General features: G+C 40.8%; 1 protein-coding gene across 1 annotated transcript in view; it reads left to right on the top strand.

Moving 5' to 3' along the window:
- The window catches only part of LOC134211540 (ceramide phosphoethanolamine synthase-like), a 59387-nt gene continuing 33633 nt past the window's right edge, over positions 1–25754 (top strand). Inside the window, exon 1 of the mRNA XM_062688480.1 lies at positions 1–885. Within this exon, the coding sequence (XP_062544464.1) occupies positions 324–885 (562 nt within the window). The 5' untranslated portion in view covers positions 1–323. The remainder of the gene's footprint in view (positions 886–25754) is intronic.

Raw genomic sequence — 25754 nt, 5'->3', positions numbered from 1 at the left:
CGCGAAGTTGCGCTTGCGGAGCCAACGATGGATGTTTGTCTGGTTGTCAAAATTTTTCATTCAAGCAGTAGTCTCTCTGCAGTGCAGTTATGTTTCGTGTCGTTAGTTTTCCTGTTCTTCCAGATTTTAGAGTTTTCCCCGACCGGGACCATAGCGGAACCTATTAGGAGAGTACGGTGACAACTATTGTGAACAGTTTATTAATGGATGATGGTGCTTTCGTTGATGCCATAACGTCGTCGCGGGTGTGGTTTATATCGTCGAATCCCAGCTGATCTTGACAAAACAAAATTGCAAACGTTCAGGCTGTTCAGAGGTTCTCAATGTCGCAGAAATGTGCTGGCCTTGGTGACACTTTACACAACCTGCTGAATGTTAACTCCGTAGCGGGGGTGCGCGCGACAACGAAGAGTACGTGCGGAAAAATGGCAAACGACCTCAGTGTAATTCAGTGGACCAGGGAGAACGTGGCAGAATGGGCACGAAAGGAGTGTCTAAATCGGAAGATTATCGAATGTATAGTGAAGGAAGATATCGACGGGAAGTGCTTGCTGACGTTGTGCGAAAATGATATCAAAAGCTTACGGGAAAAATATGCTTACGGGCTCACGTTAGGGGAAATGAAGCGGTTTTGGTTTTCGGTGAGGCTTGTCCAGAAGCAGAATCTCACGACATTGGCCTATTTGGGAATGCTTCCAGCGAATAACGGCGGTGAAGGGGGTGGTCACCATCACCACCATCATTCCCTGTTGTCCAGTTTGGGGACGAGTTATGCATCGGCGGATATTAATTTCAGTGAAATTGAACGCATTTCGCCTCCGATGTCGATAGACGGTCGGGCCACTTGTATACAGCCGGAATTTTTCAAGACAATGATAAGCTTAGGTGAGTCATAACATCATCATACGTAGATGGGTCACTGTTGAAAGTGCAATAATACAGCTGCTCTGACGACGTTATCGTCGGCCTAGACCATGACCTTGGCTAATTTGAAAATCGTATGTTGCGTTTTTTATATTTGATAGGTAAGAACCGATTTGCCGTTCTTAAAATTTGTAGTGTTGATTCTATTTGTTTACCATCATATATGGGGCCGTACACATATTACGTAAGCACTTATGGGGGGAGGGGGAGTCAGTCAATATCTTACGCTCCATACAAATAAAAAATCATTAATTTACAAATTTTGTATGAAAAAAAAATCTTACATGGGGGGAGGGGGGATCGAAAAACCCAAAAAAATTGCTTACGTAATAAGTGTACGACCCCTATCTATATTGCTCACCGATAATTCCTATAGAAATCTACCACCTAAATACAAAGATTTTGACATATTAAATTGTAAATAATAATAAAGATCACATTTATTTCACAATCAACCGAATCCGATTCGTTTGAATTGTTAACTTTTTTATTTTATTTCACGAGACCGCACATCAACTTGCTTTCAGATGGAGGTCGTTCGAAAATTATGTTACAGGTTTGAGGGGTTTGAGAGGTTTGAGGGTCTAATATTTTGTTACTGTACATATACTAGGTATACAAAATAGCGTGATAGAGGGGGGAGGGGGTCTGTAAATCTCAAAAAGTAGTGGACGTCATATTTGAAACGCCCCAGACACTAGAATACGGCTGATTATTGGCCCGTTTACATATTCGCTAATTCTATCGGACAATACTAGCGCTATAGCATAATGTGAACGCTTATTAGCGACGACAATTCCTGTTGACACTTTCTAATATTGAGCTAGTATTGTGTCTTTGCACAGTTTAACATGTGCAATGTAAATGTGGAGAGCTGAAGCTTTTTGCAGTGCCGAACGCACAAAAGTTAATAGAAAGATAGATCAATACTTGAATGTAACTCATTTGGGCATGACTAGATGATGTGTGGGCACGTTGTATTCGCGATATTTCTGCAATTCCTAGCGTATGGTGAACACGAACACCTGGTCTGTGGTAGAGCGTCCGACCACGAATCCCGCTTGAAACTGCCCTTTAGACGGCGTTTGGAAATGTGGTTGCGTGGTAGTTTCTACAATCCAGCTTACCGCCCTTTCTGTAGATGGGAGATACGATACTGCTCCTGCGGTAGAACCTCATCCAATAATTACCAATACTGCCGTGAATCGCATATTTGTCCTATATGAATAGGAAACCCAGCAAAGATTGGACAGATATGCGATTCACGGCAGAATAGTTAATTACCAATTGCAATGTTCTAGCCAGTGTCTCAATTCCAATTTTTTTTTTCAGCCAGTCAATCTCCTGGATTTCCATCCTGGAGATCCGGTGCTGAAAAAGGCATGTCATAGTTGTCTGCCTTAAAAATTCTTGATTTCGTTGGAAATTCCATACTTATTGTCCATTGAAACTCAAAAAATCTTCTTAAAAACTAAGAAAACTTTCAAGCAGAAATTCCGAAGGATTCCCAATTCAAATCCGAACAATTTCTCGCTGAAATAGAATTTTTGAACCGAGAAGGATCGTTTGGCAGAAAGTCATTTGTGTGGTATCCCAGTGGTTTGGATGGGATCACTCGAACGACTTTCCTTCTTAATTAAAAAATCGCGACCGATGTCGTTGATGGTACTACTGGTTCTGTCTTCATGGAAAATCATGCGTTACAAGTAACCTTAGGTCTACACACTTGTTGTCTTCTCTAAACCAGATATTGACTTTAGGAGGCGCTTGGAGTTGCCAGTGATCTGTGAATAACCAATTATAATTCAACTAGGAAAAGGATAAACCGACGCCACAAAAATGGATGGAGAGAGAGAGTTTGGCATCGGGCTTGTAATATGAACCATCTAACGCCAGTTAGACAACGGAATGCATATGCAAGAAAGTCGATAGGTTATTGCCATTTTGTTTGGTAAATAATGTTGTAGCGTCAAAGAGAACGAGTCAGATTACATATGAAGTTAATGTGTTCTGTGGGATTTAGGTTTGTTGTTATTTCAGAAGTGACAAAAACATGGGTCACTGATCTGACTTGGAAAAATGTTTATGAAATAATTTGTATACATATATGTGAGAAAGGTGGTTGTGCTTGTACAACTAAGTGGTCATTAGCTTTTTTTGTCTTTGTCCCGAGGCTGGCTCGTCTCCGTGGTCATTAGCTATTTCCACGAGTTGGTGGTATAAAGTATGGAAACTTATGGATTAGAATATGAGGATCTGAGTTTTGTCAACTGTGTCTATTTTAGAATTTCGTATCGTGAGAAAGTATGTGAGGGACTCGGAGCATGTTGTATAGACAAGATAATTTATTGAGTATCTGTGTTGGAACGAAATGATAATGAATATGCCCAATGTTAAACATTTGTTTCCGAGGTCGCCTATTGCTACGTTACCGAGAGCGAGATGAACAGGAAGTGAAGAAAATTCGCCATTTTTTATTTTGTTCAAATCGATCTTTGTACATGAGAAGTCGCAGTTAAGTTTTCAGTGCTTGAGGACGATTAAAATAGACTGTATGGAAGGAGGAACTAAAATGTAAGATTTTATTTGTAGCGTAATGTTTATGTAACTATTAATGTTCACCTTTTTAATGAAATATAGCTTTGAAGCAACTCCAACTACAATAACGAGTTTGACTAAAAGAGTTTCTGAAATTCCAACAATCTTCAAAGATTTTATTTTGCACTGAACGTCGTCTCCAAAAAAATGGAAGCAAGAGGAAGTCAGGTCCCGGAGGAGTATAACTGCGCAGGATGTGACAAACCGGACAGTGCGGAAGACATGGTGGCATGCGATAAGTGCGATAAATGGTTGCATTACTCATGTGCATCGATCAACCCTACTACGGTGCAATCCGAAGAATTCATCTGTGTCGCATGCCAGCCCGTTTTTCCCGAGAGAAAACGAGAAAGAAGTGTGCGAAGCACCTCGTCCTCCACACGAACGGAAAAGCTTCTCTTGAAAATGCAACAACTGGAAGAAGCAAAAGCGATGAGGATGAAGCATGAAGATGTGCAACGTTCAATCCGTGAAGCTCGTTTAAAGTTGTTAGAGGAAGAGGAAGAACAACGGCTACGAAACATCGAACTAGAAGCAACGTACCTGTCCCAGAAGCATGACCTGGAGTTGGAAGAACTGGAGGAAAGAGAGAATCGAAGCCATGTAAGTGTGAGGAGCAGTGTAAGCAAGGTCGAAGAATGGATCTCGAAACAAGTACAGATTAGTGGAGAAGAAGCTGGTCTGGAGCATCAGTCGGCCGCTAAGCTGGACGAATTGGAGGAGTTTCGTTTGACGGATCCAATCAGCCTCGAACGTCAAATCACACGTCATCAGGAACCACAGCCGATACCCCAAATAATGACGGAGCCTTGTGATCAGCATCTAGGCGTTGAAGGTAAGGGATCGTTTTTGGGTTGCGTTAATAAAAAAAAAACAGTTGGGTCTGTAGCACAGATTATCAGGGAATCAGATAAACGATCGAATTTGAGTAGTGTTAGTGAACATACAAATTATCTTTCGTTTCCTTCATCCGGAGGTAAGTTAGAGCAACAGGACTTCCACTCGAATGTGGATCGTGTGTCGAAGTTGAGCCTAACCGACAGGAGATTTGCTCGGGGGTAATTTAGCGCAACGAACGTTTAATTCGAATTTCGATCGTGGGCCTCCAGGAGGAGGTAAGCTAGTACAACAGGACTTCCACCCGGTCATCAGTCGTGTGTCGAAGCTGAGTCTAGCCGATAGGAGCAACGGTCCCTACTATGTAGGAGTTAAAACGCCGCAGAACGTTCGTCAACCATCAACTGGTAACAATGTAGAACGACAGGATTTCAGCTTTGATAAGAGGACACAGGCCCATCAAGAAGATGTGCTTAGACATTCAGTGGAATTGACTCGCGATAAAATCGCTGCTCGTCAGGTAATGCCCAAGGACTTACCAGTGTTTGATGGAAACCCGGAAGAATGGCCCGTTTTCTTGAGCTGCTATAAGATGACGACAGAAGCATGTGGCTTTACTGAAGTGGAAAATCTCATGCGACTACAACGTAGTCTTCGAGGTCCTGCATTAGAAGCTGTGCGAAGCCGCCTGCTGATTCCATCGGCTGTACCATCGATAGTAAAAACTTTACAAATGCTGTTTGGGAAACCCGAACTCGTAGTAAGCATGCTGCTGAGGAAGGTTCGTGAAGTGCCATCTCCCAAGCCGGAACGTCTGGATATGTTGATAGCATTTGGTATGGCGGTGCAAAATTTATGCGATCACCTCGAAGCAGCAGAGCTGCCGTCGCATATGTGCAATCCTGTTCTATTGCAAGAGCTGATTGACAAGCTACCCGCTGGATACAAGATGGACTGGGCAAGATATCGGAAGCAATATTCTTCTGTTAATCTACGGACATTTGGAGATTTTATGGAGATACTTGTCCTGGAAGCCAACTCAGTCACGATGCAAGTGTTTCCCGAATTCAGAGCGATGCGAGATCATCAACTTCCTAGAAACAAGCCGTTTGCTAACGTGCATGGCGTTAAACACGACATGGGATCACAAGACAACGATGCTGCAGCTAAGGAATTCCTATTCTGTGTGGGATGTAAGAATGAAAAACATGGTGTCGCACACTGTCAAGCATTCCAGAGGCTCAATGTGCAGGAGCGTTGGAGGATGGTGCATAAGTTGAAACTATGCCGCCAGTGTTTGGGTCGACATGGAAAAATCGAAGGGCAATGGAACTGTCCCAGTGGAATCATATGTGGAACGAATAGTTGTACAAAAACACATCATGAATTACTGCATTCTGTATCATCTCCTAAACACCAAGGAAGTGTATCAGCGGAAGTGATCACCCATCATCGACTGTTGAACAGTACCCTTTTCCGCATCATTCCCGTAAGACTACACGGACCCTGCTCGGTGGTTGATACGTATGCCATGTTGGATGATGGATCATCGGCTACATTAATTGAAGAAAATCTGGTTAATGAGTTGGGTATAAGCGGTGATTTAGATCCCTTATGCTTGATTTGGACTGCAAACATGTCAAGATCGGAGATAAATTCTCGTAGAGTTAACCTTCAAATCTCGGGCTACAACACAACGGAAAAGTATCCATTAGTTGATGTTAGAACAGTTGCAGAATTGGCACTTCCCAAGCAGTCAGTACATACCAGTGAGTTGTTCAAGCAATTTGCGCATTTAAATGGATTGCCAATAATGGATTATACAAACGTCGCTCCTCGAGTGTTAATTGGATCGAATAACGCTCATCTCTTAGTGGCCATGCGAAGCAGAGAAGGCCAGATCGGTGAACCTATCGCAGTCAAGTCCCGTCTCGGATGGTCGTTATTTGGAGGCGGTAGTAAGGATCAAAGCTTCGTCAACTATCATGCTCTGTCATTGTGTGACTGTCAAGCCGATGAGAAATTACATGAGCTGGTCAAAACATATTTTGCTGCAGATGCGAGCGGTGTAGAAAGCTTCCGACCGGAATCAGATGAAGAAAAGCGTGCAAAAAGCATTTTGAATGCAACAACGGTACGCGTCGAGAATCGATTCTCAACTGGGCTACTCTGGCGCTATGACGATATCAATTTCCCCCAAAGTTACAAGATGGCTTTTCGTAGATTACAGTGCCTGGAAAAAAGATTGAATAACAATGAGTTTCTCTACGATAATGTGCGTAAACAAATAGAAGATTATCAACGCAAAGGTTATGCGCATAAAGCTACGTCAAGCGAGTTAGCAGAAATGGATCCAAAGCGCACTTGGTACCTGCCCTTAGGAGTTGTGATCAATCCAAAGAAGCCTAACAAAATTCGCTTGATTTGGGATGCTAGTGCTTCCGTTGATGGTGTTAGCTTGAACAGTATGCTGTTAAAAGGGCCCGATTTCCTGAAGCCGTTACCTGCTGTCATGGCTCGTTTTCGACAAAAATGTGTAGCTGTGGTAGGAGACATTCAAGAAATGTATCACCAGTTCTACATTAGGGATCAGGACAAGTCAGCGCAGTGCTTCCTTTTCCGAAACTCTCCGAAGGAACATCCAGAAACATACATTATTAGAGTGGGGCGCAGTTGTATGGAAAAACGCAAACTTCGTCCGATCAAGTGAGATCAAGGTTTTTCTGAATCGTTTTGGGTACCCAATCAACTGTGCAAAATATGGGACCGATTGGTTGCAACCTCGCATGCCGCATCGCGTATCAAATTTACATGGAGATTAGTATGGGTAAACGTACTTTTTCATATTTTTGCTCTTAGCGGCTTCAATTTATCATCAATCACGTGACTCAATACGTTAGCATATAGTCTGAAAGATACCGAAAGACTTTGCCGAAGGAAGGTATGTAGCTGAAAGGTCTACAAAAAATGTTATTACGTTTCGAAAATTGATTGTTCAAACCATATGCAAAAAATCAATGTTTCTGCCAGCACTACCAGACAACACATGGCTATCGAAGGGCAAAGCCCATCTTCCTTCTCACCGATATTTTTTCTTTGCAAAATGATTCCGGATAGCTCCCATTAGATCTAAAGCCTTATAAGATCAATTATTTTGAAATAACACTCAGTTAAATTATTGGTCTACGTAGTTCGGCAGTGCTGGCAGAATAAACCATTTTTCGCATATGGTTTGAACACTCAATCTTCGAAGCGTTATAACTTTTTTCGTGGACGTTCCAGAAACGTGCTTTCTTCGGCAAAGTTTTTCGGCATCCTTTGGGTTATACTTTAACGCAATGTGTAATTTGGTTTACGATGAACTGAAATTTCTGAAAGTAAAAATGCAAAAATATACGTTCTCCCATACTAATTTCCATACAAACTTCAAACGCGATGCGGAAAGCGAGGAAGCAACCAATCGGTCCTAAATTCTGCACAGTTATTCAGGACCCAGAATGGCTTCGAAAAACCATTGATTTGAAAAAATGACCATGACGCCCCACTCTAATACATTATGGACGTTGCAACTTTTGGTTCGTGCTGCTCCCCCCGTTCAGCCAAGTTTATCAAAAATAAAAATGCAGCTGAATACACTAGTATTTTCCCAAGAGCTGTGGAATCAATCACTGAGAGCCATTATGTCGATGACATGCTCGACAGCTGTGATACCGTCGATGAAGCGGTAGATCTTATTCTTCAAGTGAAAAGAGTCCACGCTGCAGGAGGGTTCCATATGAGGAATTGGATGTCTAACAGTCTGGATGTGCTCGAACGAGTCGGGGAAACTTGCGCTGAAATGGAGAGAAAATTGAGCTTCGACAAAACTACAAATAATTTTGAAAGAGTATTGGGAATGATCTGGATCCCCAACACGGATAAGTTAACGTTTTCTAAGGAAGTTAGACCGGATCTTCAAGATATTGTCTTTGGCGATAAAGTTCCAACAAAAAGAGAATTGTTACGATGCGTAATGAGCGTTTTCGATCCACTAGGAGTAGTGTCCTTTTTCACGTTTTTTGGCAAAGTCATCCTCCAAGATGTATGGCGATCAGGAATAAGATGGGACGATGAGATACCGATAAATATTCTGGAGCATTGGAAGATGTGGACACAACTATTTGCAGAACTCGACACAGTGAGTGTGGATCGTTGTTATTTTTCTGTTGCTAAAGGCCAGTATCGACTTAAAAAGTAGAAAGGTTACGGAATTTTGTTCAATATTACCAAGAGGAATTTTGACAACTGATCTGCATGGAGCAAATTGTCACTTTTACTTACGGAATAATCGAGCAGAATATTTTTCCGAAAGTAAAGTGACAGCTCCCATTACTTTGCGTGGGAACCTTACAAATGCCAATTTTGTTTTTTGTTCTTTTCATGTGGATACTGATGTAAGAATTTTGTTTCGATTCTTTACTTTTCCGATTCAGTGAACGGAATTTAACATGTGATTGAGATAGAAAAAGAAATTTCTTTTGAACACGATACCAACCTTAAGGAACCAACAGAAATTGAACTACATGTGTTCGTGGATGCGAGTGAATTGGCCTACGCTTGCGTCGCCTACTTCAGAGCTGTTGTGGAAGGCACAGTGCAATGCACCTTGGTTGCAGGAAAATCTAAAGTATCCCCTTTGAAAGCAATATCGATCCCAAGGCTGGAGTTACAAGCCGCAGTTTTGGGCGTGAGATTGGCTAAAAGTATATGTGAGAGCCATACATTGCGAATAAACAAAAGGTATTTCTGGAGTGATTCGCAAACGGTATTGGCATGGATACGTTCGGATAGCAGAAGATATCGACAATTTGTGGCCTTTCGCATCGGAGAAATCCTAAACAAATCCGAAGTTCAGGAATGGCGATATGTACCAACTACGTGCAATGTGGCTGACGATGCAACGAAGTGGACCAAGGTACCATCTTTTAACCCACAGAGCCGATGGTTTACAGGGCCGGATTTTTTACAACAGACCAACCCCAAATCATGGCCAATGGAAAAAATAGCACAGTCTACCAAGGAGTCCCAAGAAGAATTAAGAGTTTGCTTTGTCCACCAGGTGAAAGATGCAAGTGAAGTAATCGATTGCAAAAGGTTTTCAAAGTGGGAACGCATTTGGCGAACGGTTGGATATGTCTATCGTTTTGTTACCAACTGCAAGAAAAAGTGTAAGAAAGAAGCAGGAATGAAGGGACCCTTGACCCAAGAAGAACTTTGCTATTCTGCAAATTTTCTCGTAAGAATGGCCCAGAGAACTGGATTTCCAGATGAAGTGACTACGCTTACACGTAAAACAGGTGTGCTGGAGAAATCAAGTCAACTATATAAGTTATCACCGTTTGTAGATGAGAATGGACTTATTCGCGTGGATGGGCGCATTGGAAACGCACCTACTCTGATGAAGGACACCAAATTTCCAGTGATACTTCCAAAGGATCACGCCGTAACAGCATTGGTTTTAGACTATTACCATCGTCTTTACCTGCATGCCAACAAAAACACAGTTTTAAATGAGGTACGACAACGTTATCACGTGTCAAAGCTAAGGTCACAAGTCGACCGAATTGTTAAACGTTGTGTTTGGTGCAGAGTATATAAATCGGTGCCGGTTGTACCGAGAATGGCATCCTTACCGGTGGTAAGATTGACTCCAAATGTAAGACCGTTCAGTTTCGTCGGTATCGATTATTTTGGACCGATTCTTGTGAAAGTGGGCCGACGTAACGAGAAAAGATGGATATGTTTATTCACCTGTTTGACAATTCGAGCGATCCATCTCGAAGTGGCACACTCGTTGTCTACGGCATCATGCAAAATGGCAATCAGGCGCTTCGTTGCCAGACGGGGTGCGCCGTTGGAATTTTATTCCGATAATGGAACTAATTTTCGTGGTGCAAATAACGAATTGCTACAACAACTGGATCAAAACGAAATCGCCGAAACATTTACCAATGCAAACACCAAATGGGTTTTCAATCCTCCCGAAGCCCCTCATATGGGAGGAATCTGGGAACGCATGGTTCGGTCGGTTAAAACTGCACTTGAAACTATGCCAGCATACAGGAAGCCAACCGAAGAAACCTTAGCTACCGTAATAGTTGAAGCTGAGTCCATTGTCAATTCTCGCCCTCTGACATATGTGCCGTTAGATACAGAGGACCAAGAAGCAATTACCCCCAACCACTTTTTATTGCTCAGCTCTAGTGGTGTTAAGCAACCACCCAAAACATTTACAGAAGACAGAATGGGCTTAAAATACGATTATGAGCTGGCACAGTGTATGCTGGATTATTTTTGGAGACGTTGGACGCGGGAATATCTGCCTGATCTGACTCGACGAACCAAGTGGTTTAATGACGGAAAACCAGTGAAACCTGGAGATCTAGTTGTGCTTGTCGGTGAGAAGAAGCGCAATGAATGGATACGAGGTAGAGTTGCCAAAGTGATTGCAGCCGTGGACGGTCGTGTTAGACAAGTGGAGGTGCGGACGTCATCCGGAATTATGAGAAGGGCGGTCTCCAAAGTAGCGGTGTTAGATGTTATTGGTAAAACTGGAGCCCCGGACCAGTGTTACGAGTCGGGGAATGTTGGAACGAAATGATATTGAATATGCCCAATGTTAAACATTTGTTTCCGAGGTCGCCTATTGCTACGTTACCGAGAGCGAGATGAACAGGAAGTGAAGAAAATTCGCCATTTTTTATTTTGTTCAAATCGATCTTTGTACATGAGAAGTCGCAGTTAAGTTTTCAGTGCTTGAGGACGATTAAAATAGACTGTATGGAAGGAGGAACTAAAATGTAAGATTTTATTTGTAGCGTAATGTTTATGTAACTATTAATGTTCACTTTTTGCCTTTCTCGTATACTAAGTATACGTAAAGGCTATATGTTCACTCCAAAAACAAACTTTTTATAGAAGGCTCGGAGACCCATAGTGTTATATACCAATCGACTCAGCTCGACGAATTGAGGTGATGTCTGTGTGTGTGCGTGTGTGTGTGTGTATGTGTGTGTGTGTGCGCACCAAAAGAGCAAAAAGTCTAGCTCACTTTTTGCACTTACCCTCAACCAATTTACTCGCAACAGGTTGAATTCGACGCAGTATACTGCCCCATTATTTCCTATTGAAAATTGGCCGATTCGGACTATGGGCTTAGAAGTTATGGCCAAAATACTTTTCCTCATAAAAAGCGCGTAAAAAGTCTAGCTCACTTTTAATGCACTTACCCTAAACGGATTCCCTCACAACAGGCTGCGTTCGCGCAGTATCTTGCTCCATTGTTTCCTATTGAAAATTGGACGGATCGGACAATGGGCTTTGTAGTTATGGCCAAAATACCTTTTCTCATAAAAAGCGCGTAAAAAATCTAGCTCACTTTTAATGCACTTACCCTGAACCGATTTCCTCGCAACAGGTTGCATTAGACGCAGAATCTTGTCTCATTATTTCATATTGAAAATTGGCCCAAACGGACGATGGGCTTAGAAGTAATGCCCAAAATACTATTTTTTTTACCGCACGAGAAAGGCATCATCACCGCTAGGTGGATTAATCTGGGTTTTTAATGAAATATAGCTTTGAAGCAACTCCAACTACAATAACGAGTTTGACTAAAAGAGTTTCTGAAATTCCAACAATCTGTTTTGAATAAGTACAACGATGTTGAATTGTAATGTGCTACATTTGGCCGAAAGCCACAAGTTTGAAAGTTTTTAGGCCGAATATTTAGTTTGACCGAGCAAACCATTTGACCGAAGTCCATCTAGCTCAAAGTTATTTGGTCAAACGGTTTCTTTTGTTGAAAAAAAAAAACAGTTGGCTGAATAGCTCAATTGACCGAAAATGCTTTTTGGCCGAAATGGCCGTATGGAATGGCAGGAATGACCATTTGGCCAAAATAAACATTCTGCCGATGGTGTTGTTCGGCTGAATGGGTCAGTTTGCAGTTAACCAAATAGGTCATTTAGCATAAAATACCATTTGGCCGAAAGAGTTGTTTTGCAGAAAGGACATTTTCGGCCAAAAGATCTATTCCGTCAAATGACTTCCTCGGCCAAATGATCATTTCGGCCCAAGGAAATTTTCGGTCAAATGGCCTGTTAGGGCAAACAACTTTTTCAGCCAGAGTTCTGCACGACATTTTCGATCAAACCATGTTCGACCTAATAACGTGAATTTGCCCGAATGCTACAAGGACGGAAGGTTTTATTTGACGTAATTCTTCACGATTTAATTTTCATTTCTTTTCATTCGCTCTGGTGGTGGTCTGAAAAACGTTATATTTCGAAAAACTTTTCTGGACCGAATTCGACTCTACACACAGCGAAATTGAACAAATCCCGTAGAAAAAGCGATTTATCCCATATGGAAATTGTCAGACGTCAAATGAGAAGCGGTTTGAAACCCTACCGGAATGGGCGTATTCGAACTGCAATTTGACTACCGGCATGAGCTCACTGCTGTCAGGGAAACATTGTTTTCAGCAACAGAGACCATAATAAATAGGAGAAATCTATTTATCACTTTCTATCGAGCACTGCCACCCTACTTCCAATATTTAACACAGTTTTGCCACAACGAAACTCGTATTCTGTATTTATCCCTTGCTTCTATTAATATTTTTGCTGCCAAAATTCGCCCACTTTTTTTTCTAGAATAACTAAATTTTTCACTAGCGTCGAAAAATTCCGTTCGGTCGAACTGGTCATTTTGCCAAAAAGTCGTTTGATCGAAAAGTTCATTTGGCCGAAATGGTCATTTGGCAGAAAGGCGTGGCTCTTGGCTCTTTCTGTCAAACGACCATTTTGAGCAAACGACTTTTTCGACCAAATTATATAACGAGACTATTTTCAACGAAACTTTTGTGCGCTACTGTGCGTCCCCATCAGGTGACAGCACACCTGTTCTGCCGTAATCTGAAAAAGTGACGTATATGCCATTTTCCAAAAATGGTGTTAACGAGTATTACTCATCGAGCTCTTTAACAGAAAAATGGAGAACATGCATGTTGTAAAATGGCTGTTACGTCACTTTTCCAGATAACGGCTGTGTTACTTTCAACTGTTACAACCGGCTAGCTATTTTCTGGTTATAAAGTATGCCAATGATTAACAAACGATCACAAAGTAGCCCAAAATCACTAATTCGAAGTTTGTTGCTTGTTTACAAGTTTCATTCAATTAATCTCGGCATCTTCTTACAAACTAGTACATACATTGATCTCTTTTACTCTTCGGTGGAGCCCTATGATGTTGCGTTGATTGCATCGCCGGTACTTGCTGGTACTGAACGTTGGTGCAGATAGCTCAATTACGAGTAGCTTCAAACTTGAATTCGTGTGCTGATCGAACTACGCCAGCGTGCGTCGTGATCGATGCTCAGATCGTTTGGGTGTACAGAACTGGAAATAAAAGGCCCTCTTTCGAAGGTCTTCTTTCCCACTGGATCTCCTTGCACCGGGTGCGATGTTGGAATAGGCAGACTACAGTCCTCTCTCTACGATGGTCATTGTGCAGGCACTGGCTATTGTTTTTTGCCGCACTTATCCAGTCCGGTTGATTATACTGGTTAGATGTGTTCACGCCGGACTCCTTTGTACAAATTGTGACTAAAACTTTCGAGGTTTTTGCTAGCACGTGTCTCATGCTATCCTTCGGGATCTTCTATTTTGCGATTCGCGATTTCTCCGCAATTCGATTTAGAAGAATCGTTAATTAGCAACGATCAGTGTACGATTTACACTAAGTCACTTGCATGCCCTCGGTTTATTTTTATAATTTTTTTTTTCTTCATTAAATGTGAATTTTGATATTTGAATTAGTTCTTCACTCGTCGCAAGGACCAAGGCCAGGAGCACTTGGAAGGGGGAGGGGGCTCAAAATTGCCACCCTCAGGTCCAACCTTGGGAACTTACATAGCAGAAGTTTACGAATACCTTCATAATTATCCAACTCCGTGGTACTTGGTGTCGTTAAGTCGGTGGCCTCTCGTTAAGTAAGTACCATATCAACACTTCCTTCATTTCCCTACTTACGGTGAAGATGGGCGTGGCCAGGAGTAGTAATCCTAATGCTTTTGTTATTTTTGTTTAAGATTAGAATCAAAGACCACTCCCCTTCTTAATTTCTGATAGCATTCTAGATTAGGATCTCAAAAGTAACACATGAGTATAACTAGTGTCCAATCTACGAATTACACCGTAACAATGCTAATGCTAATGAAGTTGAAAATTATTTGACGAAAGTAACATAGACAACATATGTGCACGATTTTAATGTTGATCTAGCAACCCGGCACCAGTGGTACAGTTGGGATCCAGGTAACCATTGGTGGTCTTGAAGCCGGACCTGTTGTCGTTCAATGCGCTGTTGCTAAATGATGCGGAGATGCTAAAATAGGCTCAAGGCGTGGATCATACCCCAAAAGTCGTCAATCTAGCCCCTAAAGAGGGAAGAAAGGTAGTTTTAGTATGGAGATACTTCTGAAAACTTGTGTTAAATTAACCACAGTCCGACAGTAAAAACTACACACAATGTCAGTCCGAGTTCTGCCCCGGTCGAGTATAGACGCTTACTGGCAATTAATTAAACCAACTACCGCGATCGCGAAAGTATCATATTACCCCCGACCGAGACCGTGAAAGTGTCGAATCACCAATTACTAGTGCCGTCGACCGAAGCGTAAACAACATACATAGGGCTCTGAACTTGAATAAACCCTGCGCCACCGGCGACACCAACTTGCCGGATGAGTGCATCCAATTTCCCCGACTGGGGAAACCTCTGGGGAAACCCCAGAGAAATGATAATGGTGATGGAAAGGATGGAAGAGGATAAAAATTTCCACGGAGTGTCCCCGATACTTGTGGAAAAAACAATCCAAAGTTACTGTGGAAGCGGAACCAGCGCAAAGAAAACGAAGGATGGAAAAATTCTAGTGACGGTGAGGAACGAACATCAGGCAAAAAACCTGGCTAAAATTGAAAAATTGTGTGACGAAATTACCGTCAAAGTGTACGAGCACAAAACTTTAAATTCGAGCAAAGTAGTGATAGTCTGCCGAGACTTGAAGAAAGTGAGTGACGACGAGCTTCTGGAAAACCTATCCTCCCAAAGAGTTACGGAAGTCAAACAGTTGATGAAAATGCGCGACAATGTTAAAACTCCGATGGGAGTTTTCGTACTTACGCTTAAAGGAAAAACACCCCCCAAAGAAGTTAAAATTGGATACACTGTGCTGGAAACAAGACCATGGTATCCAAATCCGATGCGTTGCTTCAAGTGCCTAAAGTTTGGCCACATTGGAAGAAACTGTTCAAGTGAGAAAAAGTGCGGGAAATGTGGAAATAACTATCATGAAGAATGTGAAAACCGAGAAAAGTGTATAAATTAGGAAACGAGCACGGAGCGTTCTTTAATGGATGCCCCGTCTTAAAAAGAGAAAAGGATATAATAAAAATCAAAGTGGATAAAAACTTGTCTTTCTGGGAAGCCAGCTCGAATACTTACGCCGACCAAGTGAAACAACTAAACGAAGAAAAGAAAACCCTTGAAGAAAAGATCAGAGCTGACATCAAAAATCAGTTCGAAGTGAAGCTGAAGGAATACAAAGAAGAAATCAAAAAGTCACAAATGAAAACGAGAAAAGATGGAATCCATGGAGGAAAATACAAAGCACTGAACCACAAATTCGAACATCTGGTATCAGTCTACAAAGAGGAGAAAACAAGAAGAAAAGCAGCCGAGAACGAACTTGAAAGTCTGAAAAAGACAACAGTAAACAACAAGCAACATTAAATTTGTACGCACCTCCCATAGCGGACAGAAGAACCCAACTAAGCACACAAGAAGTCAAGAGAAGCAGCCAAGTTCACCTCCAAGGAAAAAAGGAAACAAAATGAAAGCAGTTACCGAAGAAGTAGGATATATTTCCACAGACCCAGAAAATAACTCAGATGACGGAAACGAGAAAATGAAATCCTAGAAAATAATAGCAAAACCAAAAGCATTACAAAATAGCACAAACAACACAAGACCACTCAAGTACAATCAGCAGTGAACACCATATAATTTCATGGAATGTAAGAGGCTTAAGAGGAAGAAGGCCTGACCTCAACATCCTTGCAAGCACTTACAATACAATAGCTATTTGCCTTCAAGAAACTATGTGCCAAAATGACAACCAATCAGAAATCAGAGGATATTCAACATACCATCGTCCAAGAACAAACGGAGCAAGAGCAGCAGGCGGTGTAATAATCGCAGTAAAAAACGACATCGATAGTCAAATCATAGATATTGATACAGATCTAGAAGCAATTGCAGTTAACATCGGAGCACCACTTAACGCAAACTTACTAAACGTATACCTCCCTCCGGGGGAACAGATCACAAAAGAGGATATTATGGCTTTAATAGAACAAATTCCTGAACCTTTCATCCTGGTAGGTGACATAAATGCCCATCATCCCTTATGGGGATCGGAAAATATCAGCACTAGAGGTACAACAATAGAATCAATAATAAACGAGAAGAACCTGATTGTTCTGAACAACGGTGAGAAAACCTACATAAACAGCGGCACAGGAATCGGATCTTGCATCGACATTTGCCTCTGCTCTAATCAACTAGCGGGAATACTGGAACTTACCGTCTGTGAGGATTCACACGGAAGTGATCATATTCCACTAATTATGTCGACACCGTCAAAATCGCCAGCAAGTGATCGTATTCCAAGATGGAAAATAGAAGATGCGGATTGGGAAAAATTCCAAAATAACATTAACATTGAGACGAAAAATGATGTCATCGATCAAGTAGAAGAAATAACTAAACAAATAATAATAGCAGCAGAACAATTAATTCCAAAAACTAAACCAACAACTGCTGGAAAAAGTGTCTCATGGTGGAACAAAGAAGTAGCCACAGCTGTAAAAACTAGAAGAAAAGCTCTACGTAAACTTAAACAAGAACAATCCCCCAAGCCCGCTACTAATAAACGAATATCAAGATGCCAACGACAGAGCACGAAAAATCATCACTGAAGCAAAACTAGCTATTGGAAAGAATTCGTCAGCAAATTCAACGTTCATACTCCGGCCAAAGAGATGTGGAGCAATTTTAGGAAAATTCAGGGAAAATACCAATCATCAGCTATCAGAGAAATCAACTTTAACGGCCAACGCATGAACACAAACATTGAAATAGCAAACAGCCTAGCCGACCACTTTGGAAAAATATCAAGCGATAAAGAGTACAATCAAAACTTTATACCATTGAAGAACAGGATCGAGCAAACACCTCTCGAAATAAGAAATGAGGATACAGCAGAGTACAACGCACCATTCTCCAAAAACGAACTAGCAGAGGCAATGGAAGGATTAAAAGGGTCATCTCCTGGTCCAGACAACATACACTATGCCATGATCACTCATTTGCCAGTAGAATATAAGAACCTCTTGCTGCAAACATACAACTGGTTGTGGAATGAATCCATGTATCCAGTTAGTTGGACCAAATCATTCGTAGTACCTATTTACAAAGGAAAAGGGGAAAGAAACAACCCTGGAAACTATAGACCTATTTACCTAAACAGTTGTCTTGGAAAGATCATGGAAAGAATGATCAACAACAGGCTAATGTTCATCTTAGAAGAAAAAATCTAATCAATCAACACCAGTATGCCTTTAGGAAAGGTAGATCTACTACCGATTATCTGGGCCATTTTGACAACATCGTGAGAGAAGCAATGCATAAAAAGCGGCTAACACAAGCAGTTTTTCTGGATATTAAAAAGCCTACGACACAACCTGGCGCAGATTAGTTCTGAATAGAATAAGCGAATGGAAAATAGGAGGAAACCTCATCAAATATCTTCAACAAATGCTGATGAAAAGGAGCTTCAAAGTTAAGGTAAACGGCACATACTCCCGCGACACGCTAATGGAAAATGGTTTGTGTCAAGGATCAGTTATAAGCGTGACCCTGTTCTTGATAGCTATAGACACCATATGCTCAGACCTACCACCAAACGTCCAAGTCTTACTTTATGCAGATGACGTAGCTTTGATCTCCAGCGACAGCAACCAGAAGAAATTAGCTAGCAACCTGCAGCTTGCTTTGAAAAAAAAAATAAAGCTTGGGAAACCCGCACTGTATTGAAGATATCAGTCGGAAAATGTGCAACCGTAGTATTAAAAAAAGCGCGATAAAAAAACAAGTCAACGTATACCTTAAATTAAACGAAACAAACGACATAACAGAATACTGTTCTAACTCATTCATAAATGTCTTGGAGTTACGCTAGACTAAAATCTAACATTCAAAATGCACATCGAAGAAATAAAGGCAGCATGCCAGCAAAGAATACAGTTTTTACGTTGCACAACCACCAAACAATGGGGTGGAAACCGGCAAACCTTATCAAAATATACAAATCAGCTGTACTAGAGAAAATGCTGTACGGCGCGCCAATCATCTCCTCAACCTGTGAATCTACAATGAAGCAGCTAGAGAGCATACATAACCAAGGACTGCGAATAATAACAGGAGCTTTTCAAACCAGCCCAATAGAAAGCCTACAAGCCGAATCGTGTATACCAAGTCTTAGAAGTTTCTTCAGTCAAAGACTCGCTATCTTCGCAACAAAGCAAACAAACAATGAACAGGCTTTAACAAATAGTGCAACAGACGAAGAGAATAACAACAGCTCAGGAGAATTGTGGGCCCAAGGCCCAGCATCAGAGCCAAACAATATCAGAACAAGAAGCAAGAATATTATCGAAAATATTGGAATTCCTCTACCACCAAGCAAATCCCTAAATATACCAAAAACTCCGCCATGGATAAGAAAAGACATTCTAATAGACAAAACAATGATGTCCGCTAGTAGAAATGGAAAAAAAACCAAATGAACTTAAAAAACTGTTTACTGAAAGAATCCACACCAAATATAATTTCAGAAAGCTGATATACACGGCCGGCTACAAAAACGACTCTAAAACGGGATACAGCATAGTAACCGACGAAGGAATCATACGCAAGCGAACCCATAGTCTACTCAGTATTTATAGTGTGGAGAGCCTTGCAATAATAGAGGCCCTAAACTGGATTTCAAACCAGGAAAGAGTAGGCGCATATATTATTTGCACCGACTCTTTAAGTGTTGTCACATCACTAGAAAAGAAGAAAATCAGAACCAGCTTGAAAGACGAGATAGTTCATCTGTACACCAACATAGGGAAGAAAGGTACATCGGTAACATTCATGTGGGTCCCTAGTCACATAGGCATCCCAGGAAATGAGAAAGCGGACAAAGAAGCAAAGAGTGCGCTAGAGATGAGCACAATTACGCGGAAAACAGTTGATCACCGCGAAATAAAAACCATCATTAAAAATAGTATGACTAAAAAATGGGAATCCGAATGGAATTCAACACCCCACAACAAACTTAGAGAGATAAAAAACACTACCAAACCATTCAAAGAGGCGCTAACAGGAAATCGCAAAGAAGATGTCATACTCAGCAGACTACGAATAGGCCACAGCCGGCTAACACATGCATACTTACTGGAAAAGGAAGACCCACCAAAGTGCGTAAAATGTAACCACCCACTCACCATTAAACACATTATCGTTCAGTGCCCTGGATAGCATTAGCCGACGACAACAGTCAAGCAAAAAGAGTACTGGAGTTCTTTAAAGAAATATCGCTGATCGACGCGATTTGACCCCAAAGTGAAACCTTGAAGAAGAAGATGGAAACACCTTGATGAAGATGAAATCGCTGCAATAACTCTCAAGGAGAAAACGATCGATGCCATACAACGTAGTAATTTAGGCAGTGTCAATAAACTCTGTAAACTCTTGACAGACTCGAATAAAATTTTAAAGAGTCTATAATAAACAAAAAAAAAAAAAAACTACACACAATGTACACGACAAACACAATGTAAAATCGGATCGCTGTTATTCAGCCGGTGAACTTCATTGAAGTTTTCGATAGCAACATTCAGTGCTGCAAGAAACGACCAGGAGCGGGTTAGGCGAAGATGTTGGAGTTGGGAATTTGTGAGGCCCTCCCAGCTGACCCTATTGAAATCAATAGTTGAGGTTGCGAAGGGGTTTTAGAACCCGGTCCGAGATTACCCTTGGAATGCAACCCCACCCCCCTCACTCCGTTTGGATTTAATATTTATTAATAAGCCCCCATCTTACCCCATTGGCATACGTAATGTTTCACAGTGTTGTAAACCTCGTAAACGTCGCTAATTATCCGGAAGGGGCTCCCGCCGAAGTTGTGTGAGAGCCGCGTGTGTCCAGTTCGTAGTCGAGAGAGCAATTGCTGGTCCTTTAGGTTGCTTAGGTCCGTCCAAGCCGACGTGGTTCCCTTGATTTGCCGCAGCTGTCCAGTAGTAGAAGCTCTCCAGGGTATTTCCCAATTGTCACGCACTGTCTTTCTAATCCAGGTTTTTACGTCTCCCACAGGGACGGTTGACGAAAATCACCGGCCTTGGAATCCGACTCCGGCAAGGTAATCAGCCGTGGTGTTGTCAGGCACGCTCGGTTTATCTTTTATAGATAATCACCACCTTCGAGTGTCAATCGATCAACAATGAACATTGTGTCTATCCTCACTGAAGATTCCTCAGTGATTGTTTTCTGCTGATGCGGCTTTGGGGTAGTGTGTAAAAGGAAGTACAACAATGTTGTGATCTGGATGAGGACAATTTTTTATTCCATTTGTTTTGCACTCCGAGAAAAAAATTTACAAGTATGTCGCTTTGGCCAAAAGAAATTTTCGGACAAACCGTTTTCGATGTATAACGTTTTGCCCAAACGTTCATTTCGGCCAAACGAAATTGCGTTCATGTCGCCGATGACGATTTTAACGTCCCGCAGCGGGCATTAATCGTATGTCTGCTTCAGTTATACGTATAGAACGCCTCTTTATCGTCGTCGAGTCACCCTTCTTGTGGGCAGGGCTAGTTGATGATGGTATAGACTAAGAAACAACCTTTAATCCTCAACTTGCACAACCTCTCGTTGATATCCTGCCACCAAGTCATGCGTTGGCGCATCTTGCCCAGCACTACGAAGTCGGTTCCCGCTCGTTAGTGGTGCCAGAGCTTTGGTAGATAGAAGGTAGCCGCTTGATGCCAACTTCTCCATACTTTCTGTCCTGTCCAGCAAATTTCCAGCAGCGTCACGATGTCGAAGATACGGGGATGTAATGCATCGTCGATTATCCTGTCGCAACCGGCGAAATCTAGCGACTTGCAATACCATGTTCCAAGCTTCCAAATGAGATCCTTCATTCGGCGCTTAGGGCTTTGCTGATTATATCGAATCGCATTATCCCTAATGTCGTTCGAAATGATTGGTTTTACAGACGGCTTATTGGTCTTATTGGGTTTTGAAATGTCTGGAAAACTTTTTTATATGCTACAACTTGCAATAGCATATAATATATGAATCATTTGTTTGAGAAACTGCATAAGTCCATTTTACACTATTTCGAGAAAACAACAAGAAACTGTTTTTGAACAAATTCGCACCGAATCTTTCGATTTCTTCGATACAGATCAATAGTTTTTGGCAAAACTCAACACCCTGGGGCACTTTCAGTGCAAAAAATGTAAGCAGTACTCCACAATTGCTCTTCAAAGTACGTGGACATATGTAGTTTCTCAAACAAACGAAAATATGTTCATACCTACATTCCTGAACAAAAAAAAATCATGTTTTTTGCCAGAATACGTATTTTTGGACGAGGATTCAGAATATATAAAAATCTCATTTTAGCCAAAAATGTTACATATGCTGTTTCTCAAACAAACGGTTCATATGTTTTAGTCAGTTCTGTTTAGGCGTTTAATATAAGACTTAGGTATAACAAATCTTTAGTCATTCATGGTATGAATGTCATAAAAGATAACTATAATAATTGAATTAATCTTGATTGGTCCAATTGAAAGCTGTTAGCGCAGTCAATGCAGTATCTTGCTTGCCGCAGAATGAATTTGTTCCACTCATTCCATTCACCTGCCTTCTCTTCCGACATAGTTTCCGGACAGAGTCGCGTTTAAATTACTCAAAAATTGAAACTAGATGAATCACACGGGTGCCTACACCTCTGCTAACCGACGAAAAGATCAAAGAGAGTCCAATAACCGGTTTGTGGAGGAATGCGAATGGCATTGGCGGTTTACGCTGACGCGCGAACAACGTGGCGTTGTCGAAAATTTCACTTGCGATGACGAAATGAATGATTTAGTATGGAAGATGGGTTGCGGGCCGCGACGTGTACTGGTTGATTGGAGGGAACATACGTTTTTGAACGGCAGCCTTGTAAATACATATGAGTATAATACTTGTTCGTGACAAAATGTAATATATAACAAAAAGTGTATATAGGATAGGATGTTATACAGATTGTACACTAGATCTGTTCACCATTTTCAAAAGTATTTCAGATTTAAAGTGCCACCCCTCTATTTAAATGAGTATCTTAAATGGAGTCTCCTGACCAATTTTCAGCCAAATCCATGGAGATTAAGAGGTGCATCAAACGAAATTTGTGATTTTTTAGACTTTTTCATAGAAATGTCGTCTTAATGCATCAATTTAACTCCACATATTAGAAGCATTAGTCGTGAATAGCTTCTTTAGACTATTATCTACCACTTTGTCATTGATACTAGGATGTTTAGAGGGTTTATTCTATGCCTTTTTAGTAGATTTTGCTGAAAAAAATGCCTAAAAACCAGAAAAATAATTTTAGCTGCTTCTGGAGGTAGGGGAAAATACCTATTCTTGGCAGTCTAAGACATTCGCCAAATTGAATGATAAAAATAATGAATAATTACACTTAAACACAGGTATAGTTCAACTGGTATACATTCGTATGCTCTTCCTTTGACGATTGGTGTTCACTTAATATAATATCTTTTACCACAAACTTAGTAAATTTAATATAAAGTAACAGGTCAACGTTTCTTCTATTGGCATAGCAATTTCTATTATCAGCAATGATTTTGCTCCCTTCAGCAACTAGACATGGAAGTAGAAAATTAGTAATGTATTGGTGCCAGATGCTGGTTGTTTATATCCTCTAGTAGTAAAATTCAGTAGTAAATTCATTTATAATAATCGGCCGCACGCTCATCTCACTTCACTCAATTTTGGAAGAAATTTTATTAATTATCAAAACTGGCTTAAAACAAAACATGAATTTTAGCCTTGGCATCAATTTTATGTCACGTGGAAGATAGGCAAAAACATTTAAACACATTGTAAAACAAATTTTACCCCTTATGCGGCCAACAAAAAACAGACGTGAATGGCAGATAGGGTACCCGTGTACCCAGATATTGACAATTTCATAACTTTTACCATTTTAACCTATTTGAATAATGTTGGCCATTTTGGAGAAGGGAACTTACATACTTTTCGTCCGCTGCCAAGATTTACATCTTTTGTCTTTTGTAATGTCTTAGAGTCTTCACGCGTAAGCAAAAGTCTATCAACCAGTTTCAAATATACAACTTGCTCTTTACGGTCCTTAGATTTGATGGTCCTTACATGATATGTTTGTTTCATCAAAATAATCATGGGGGTTGTGTACAACGACGTAAACCATGTAAAAACAAATCTATACACATAAGATTGAGCTGGAGCCACCTCATTCGTACACTACGTTTCACAGTTGAATAATTGATAATACCCTAAAAGTAGGCAATTATTTATGGTTGAAATGCGCTATGTAGGAACGGGAATGGTTATGATTTTTTTGATGAGCTTGGAAAGTATTAAAGTTGTAAAAGGAAAACGGTTCTGTCAGCCACATAAGGCTTAAAATACTACGGTGTGGCTATCACTTTTGATATAATTCATGGTCTGAGTAAAAATCTGAATAGAAGCATTTGTATTCTAACACTCTTTTAAAATAAATGCCAACGCCAACGCCAATGCCAACGCAAATGTTCGTAGTTTTGCTAAAATCAAATCACATGGAATTGTGCGAGGTATTTTTTTAGCGTGTGTTTGATATGCTCACAAACACATTCTCTCGCTCTATTCCGAAGTGCGCTGCTGCCAAAGAAAACGAACAGTCCCAATTTTATTTAGTGAAACATAGAGCAAATATTGGATAAATTTGCTATTTGTGGTGATAATCAAGTGGTAATAAAGTGTAAAAGTAGTTTACGTACCTAATTTGTCGTGTCATACACGATAAAGAGAAGAAACAGGCGATCCAAAAAAGTAAGTAACTGTTTGCTTTTCGTCTGCTGCTTTCTTGGGCGATGCAATAATGGCAAGGATTTCGTAGGTGCAAATTTGTTTCGGTGATTAATTCGTCAAATCTTGCTACTTTTACACAAACAACTTATTCAAATGAAAGCCTAGACTTGAAATTGTGTGATTGAATCAAATTCATGTTCATAAATAGTGTATGTTTGCTGGAAAACGCAAATATTGTTGAGGGTGCCAACAAATGTCGCACCCTGCCAAAGCCGTATTCTACCCTACTTTATTAAAACAAATTTTATCACGCTCAATTTAAAGTAAGATTCTGACCGCGACAGGTTATCGACATCATGAAATTAACCACCTGGCTTGATAAATAAAATTTATTGAACTGCTAGGCGCTTCGAACCGTGAACCTCTTGATCTGCAGGCCCTGACACTACCACATAGCCCACTCTAGATCCATACCAGTGGATCGAGTATACTGAATGACATTGCTCATAAATCATGGTCAACTTTGTTCCAGCATGAGGGGAATGGTCTTGCTTGACTACCCTATTCAAATGTTGAGTATTTCATGAAAACTGCATTATTACATCCCGAAGATTATTTTTCAGAATAAAGTGATGTATGGACGAAACTTCCGCAACACTCGAAGGAAATAAGCGGAATAATTGAATTGGGCACATATTGAATATTTATTCTACCTCCAGAAGCACCTAAAATTATTTTTCTGGTTTTTAGGCATTTTTTCAGCCAAATCTACTAAAAAGTCATAGAATAAGCCCTCTAAACATCCTAGTATCAATGACAAAGTGGTAGATAATAGTCTAAAGAAGCTATTCACGACTAATGCTTCTAATATGTGGAGTTAAATTGATGCATTCAGACGACTTTTCTATGAAAAAGTAAAAAAATCACAAATCTCGTTTGATGCACCTCTTAATCTTCATGGATTTGGCTGAAAATTGGTCAGAAGACTCCATTTAAGATACTCATTGAAATAGAGGGGTGGCACTTTAAATCTGAAATACTTTTGAAAATGGTGAACAGGTCTATTGTACACACATTTAGCCTGAGCATTTGTAATTGAAAAAGTCATCAATC

Source organism: Armigeres subalbatus, chromosome 2 (assembly GCF_024139115.2).
Source record: "Armigeres subalbatus isolate Guangzhou_Male chromosome 2, GZ_Asu_2, whole genome shotgun sequence".
NCBI classification, from domain to species: domain Eukaryota; kingdom Metazoa; phylum Arthropoda; class Insecta; order Diptera; family Culicidae; genus Armigeres; species Armigeres subalbatus.
Note: the sequence above shows the minus strand (reverse complement) of the source record. Positions and strands in the feature narration are given on the sequence as shown.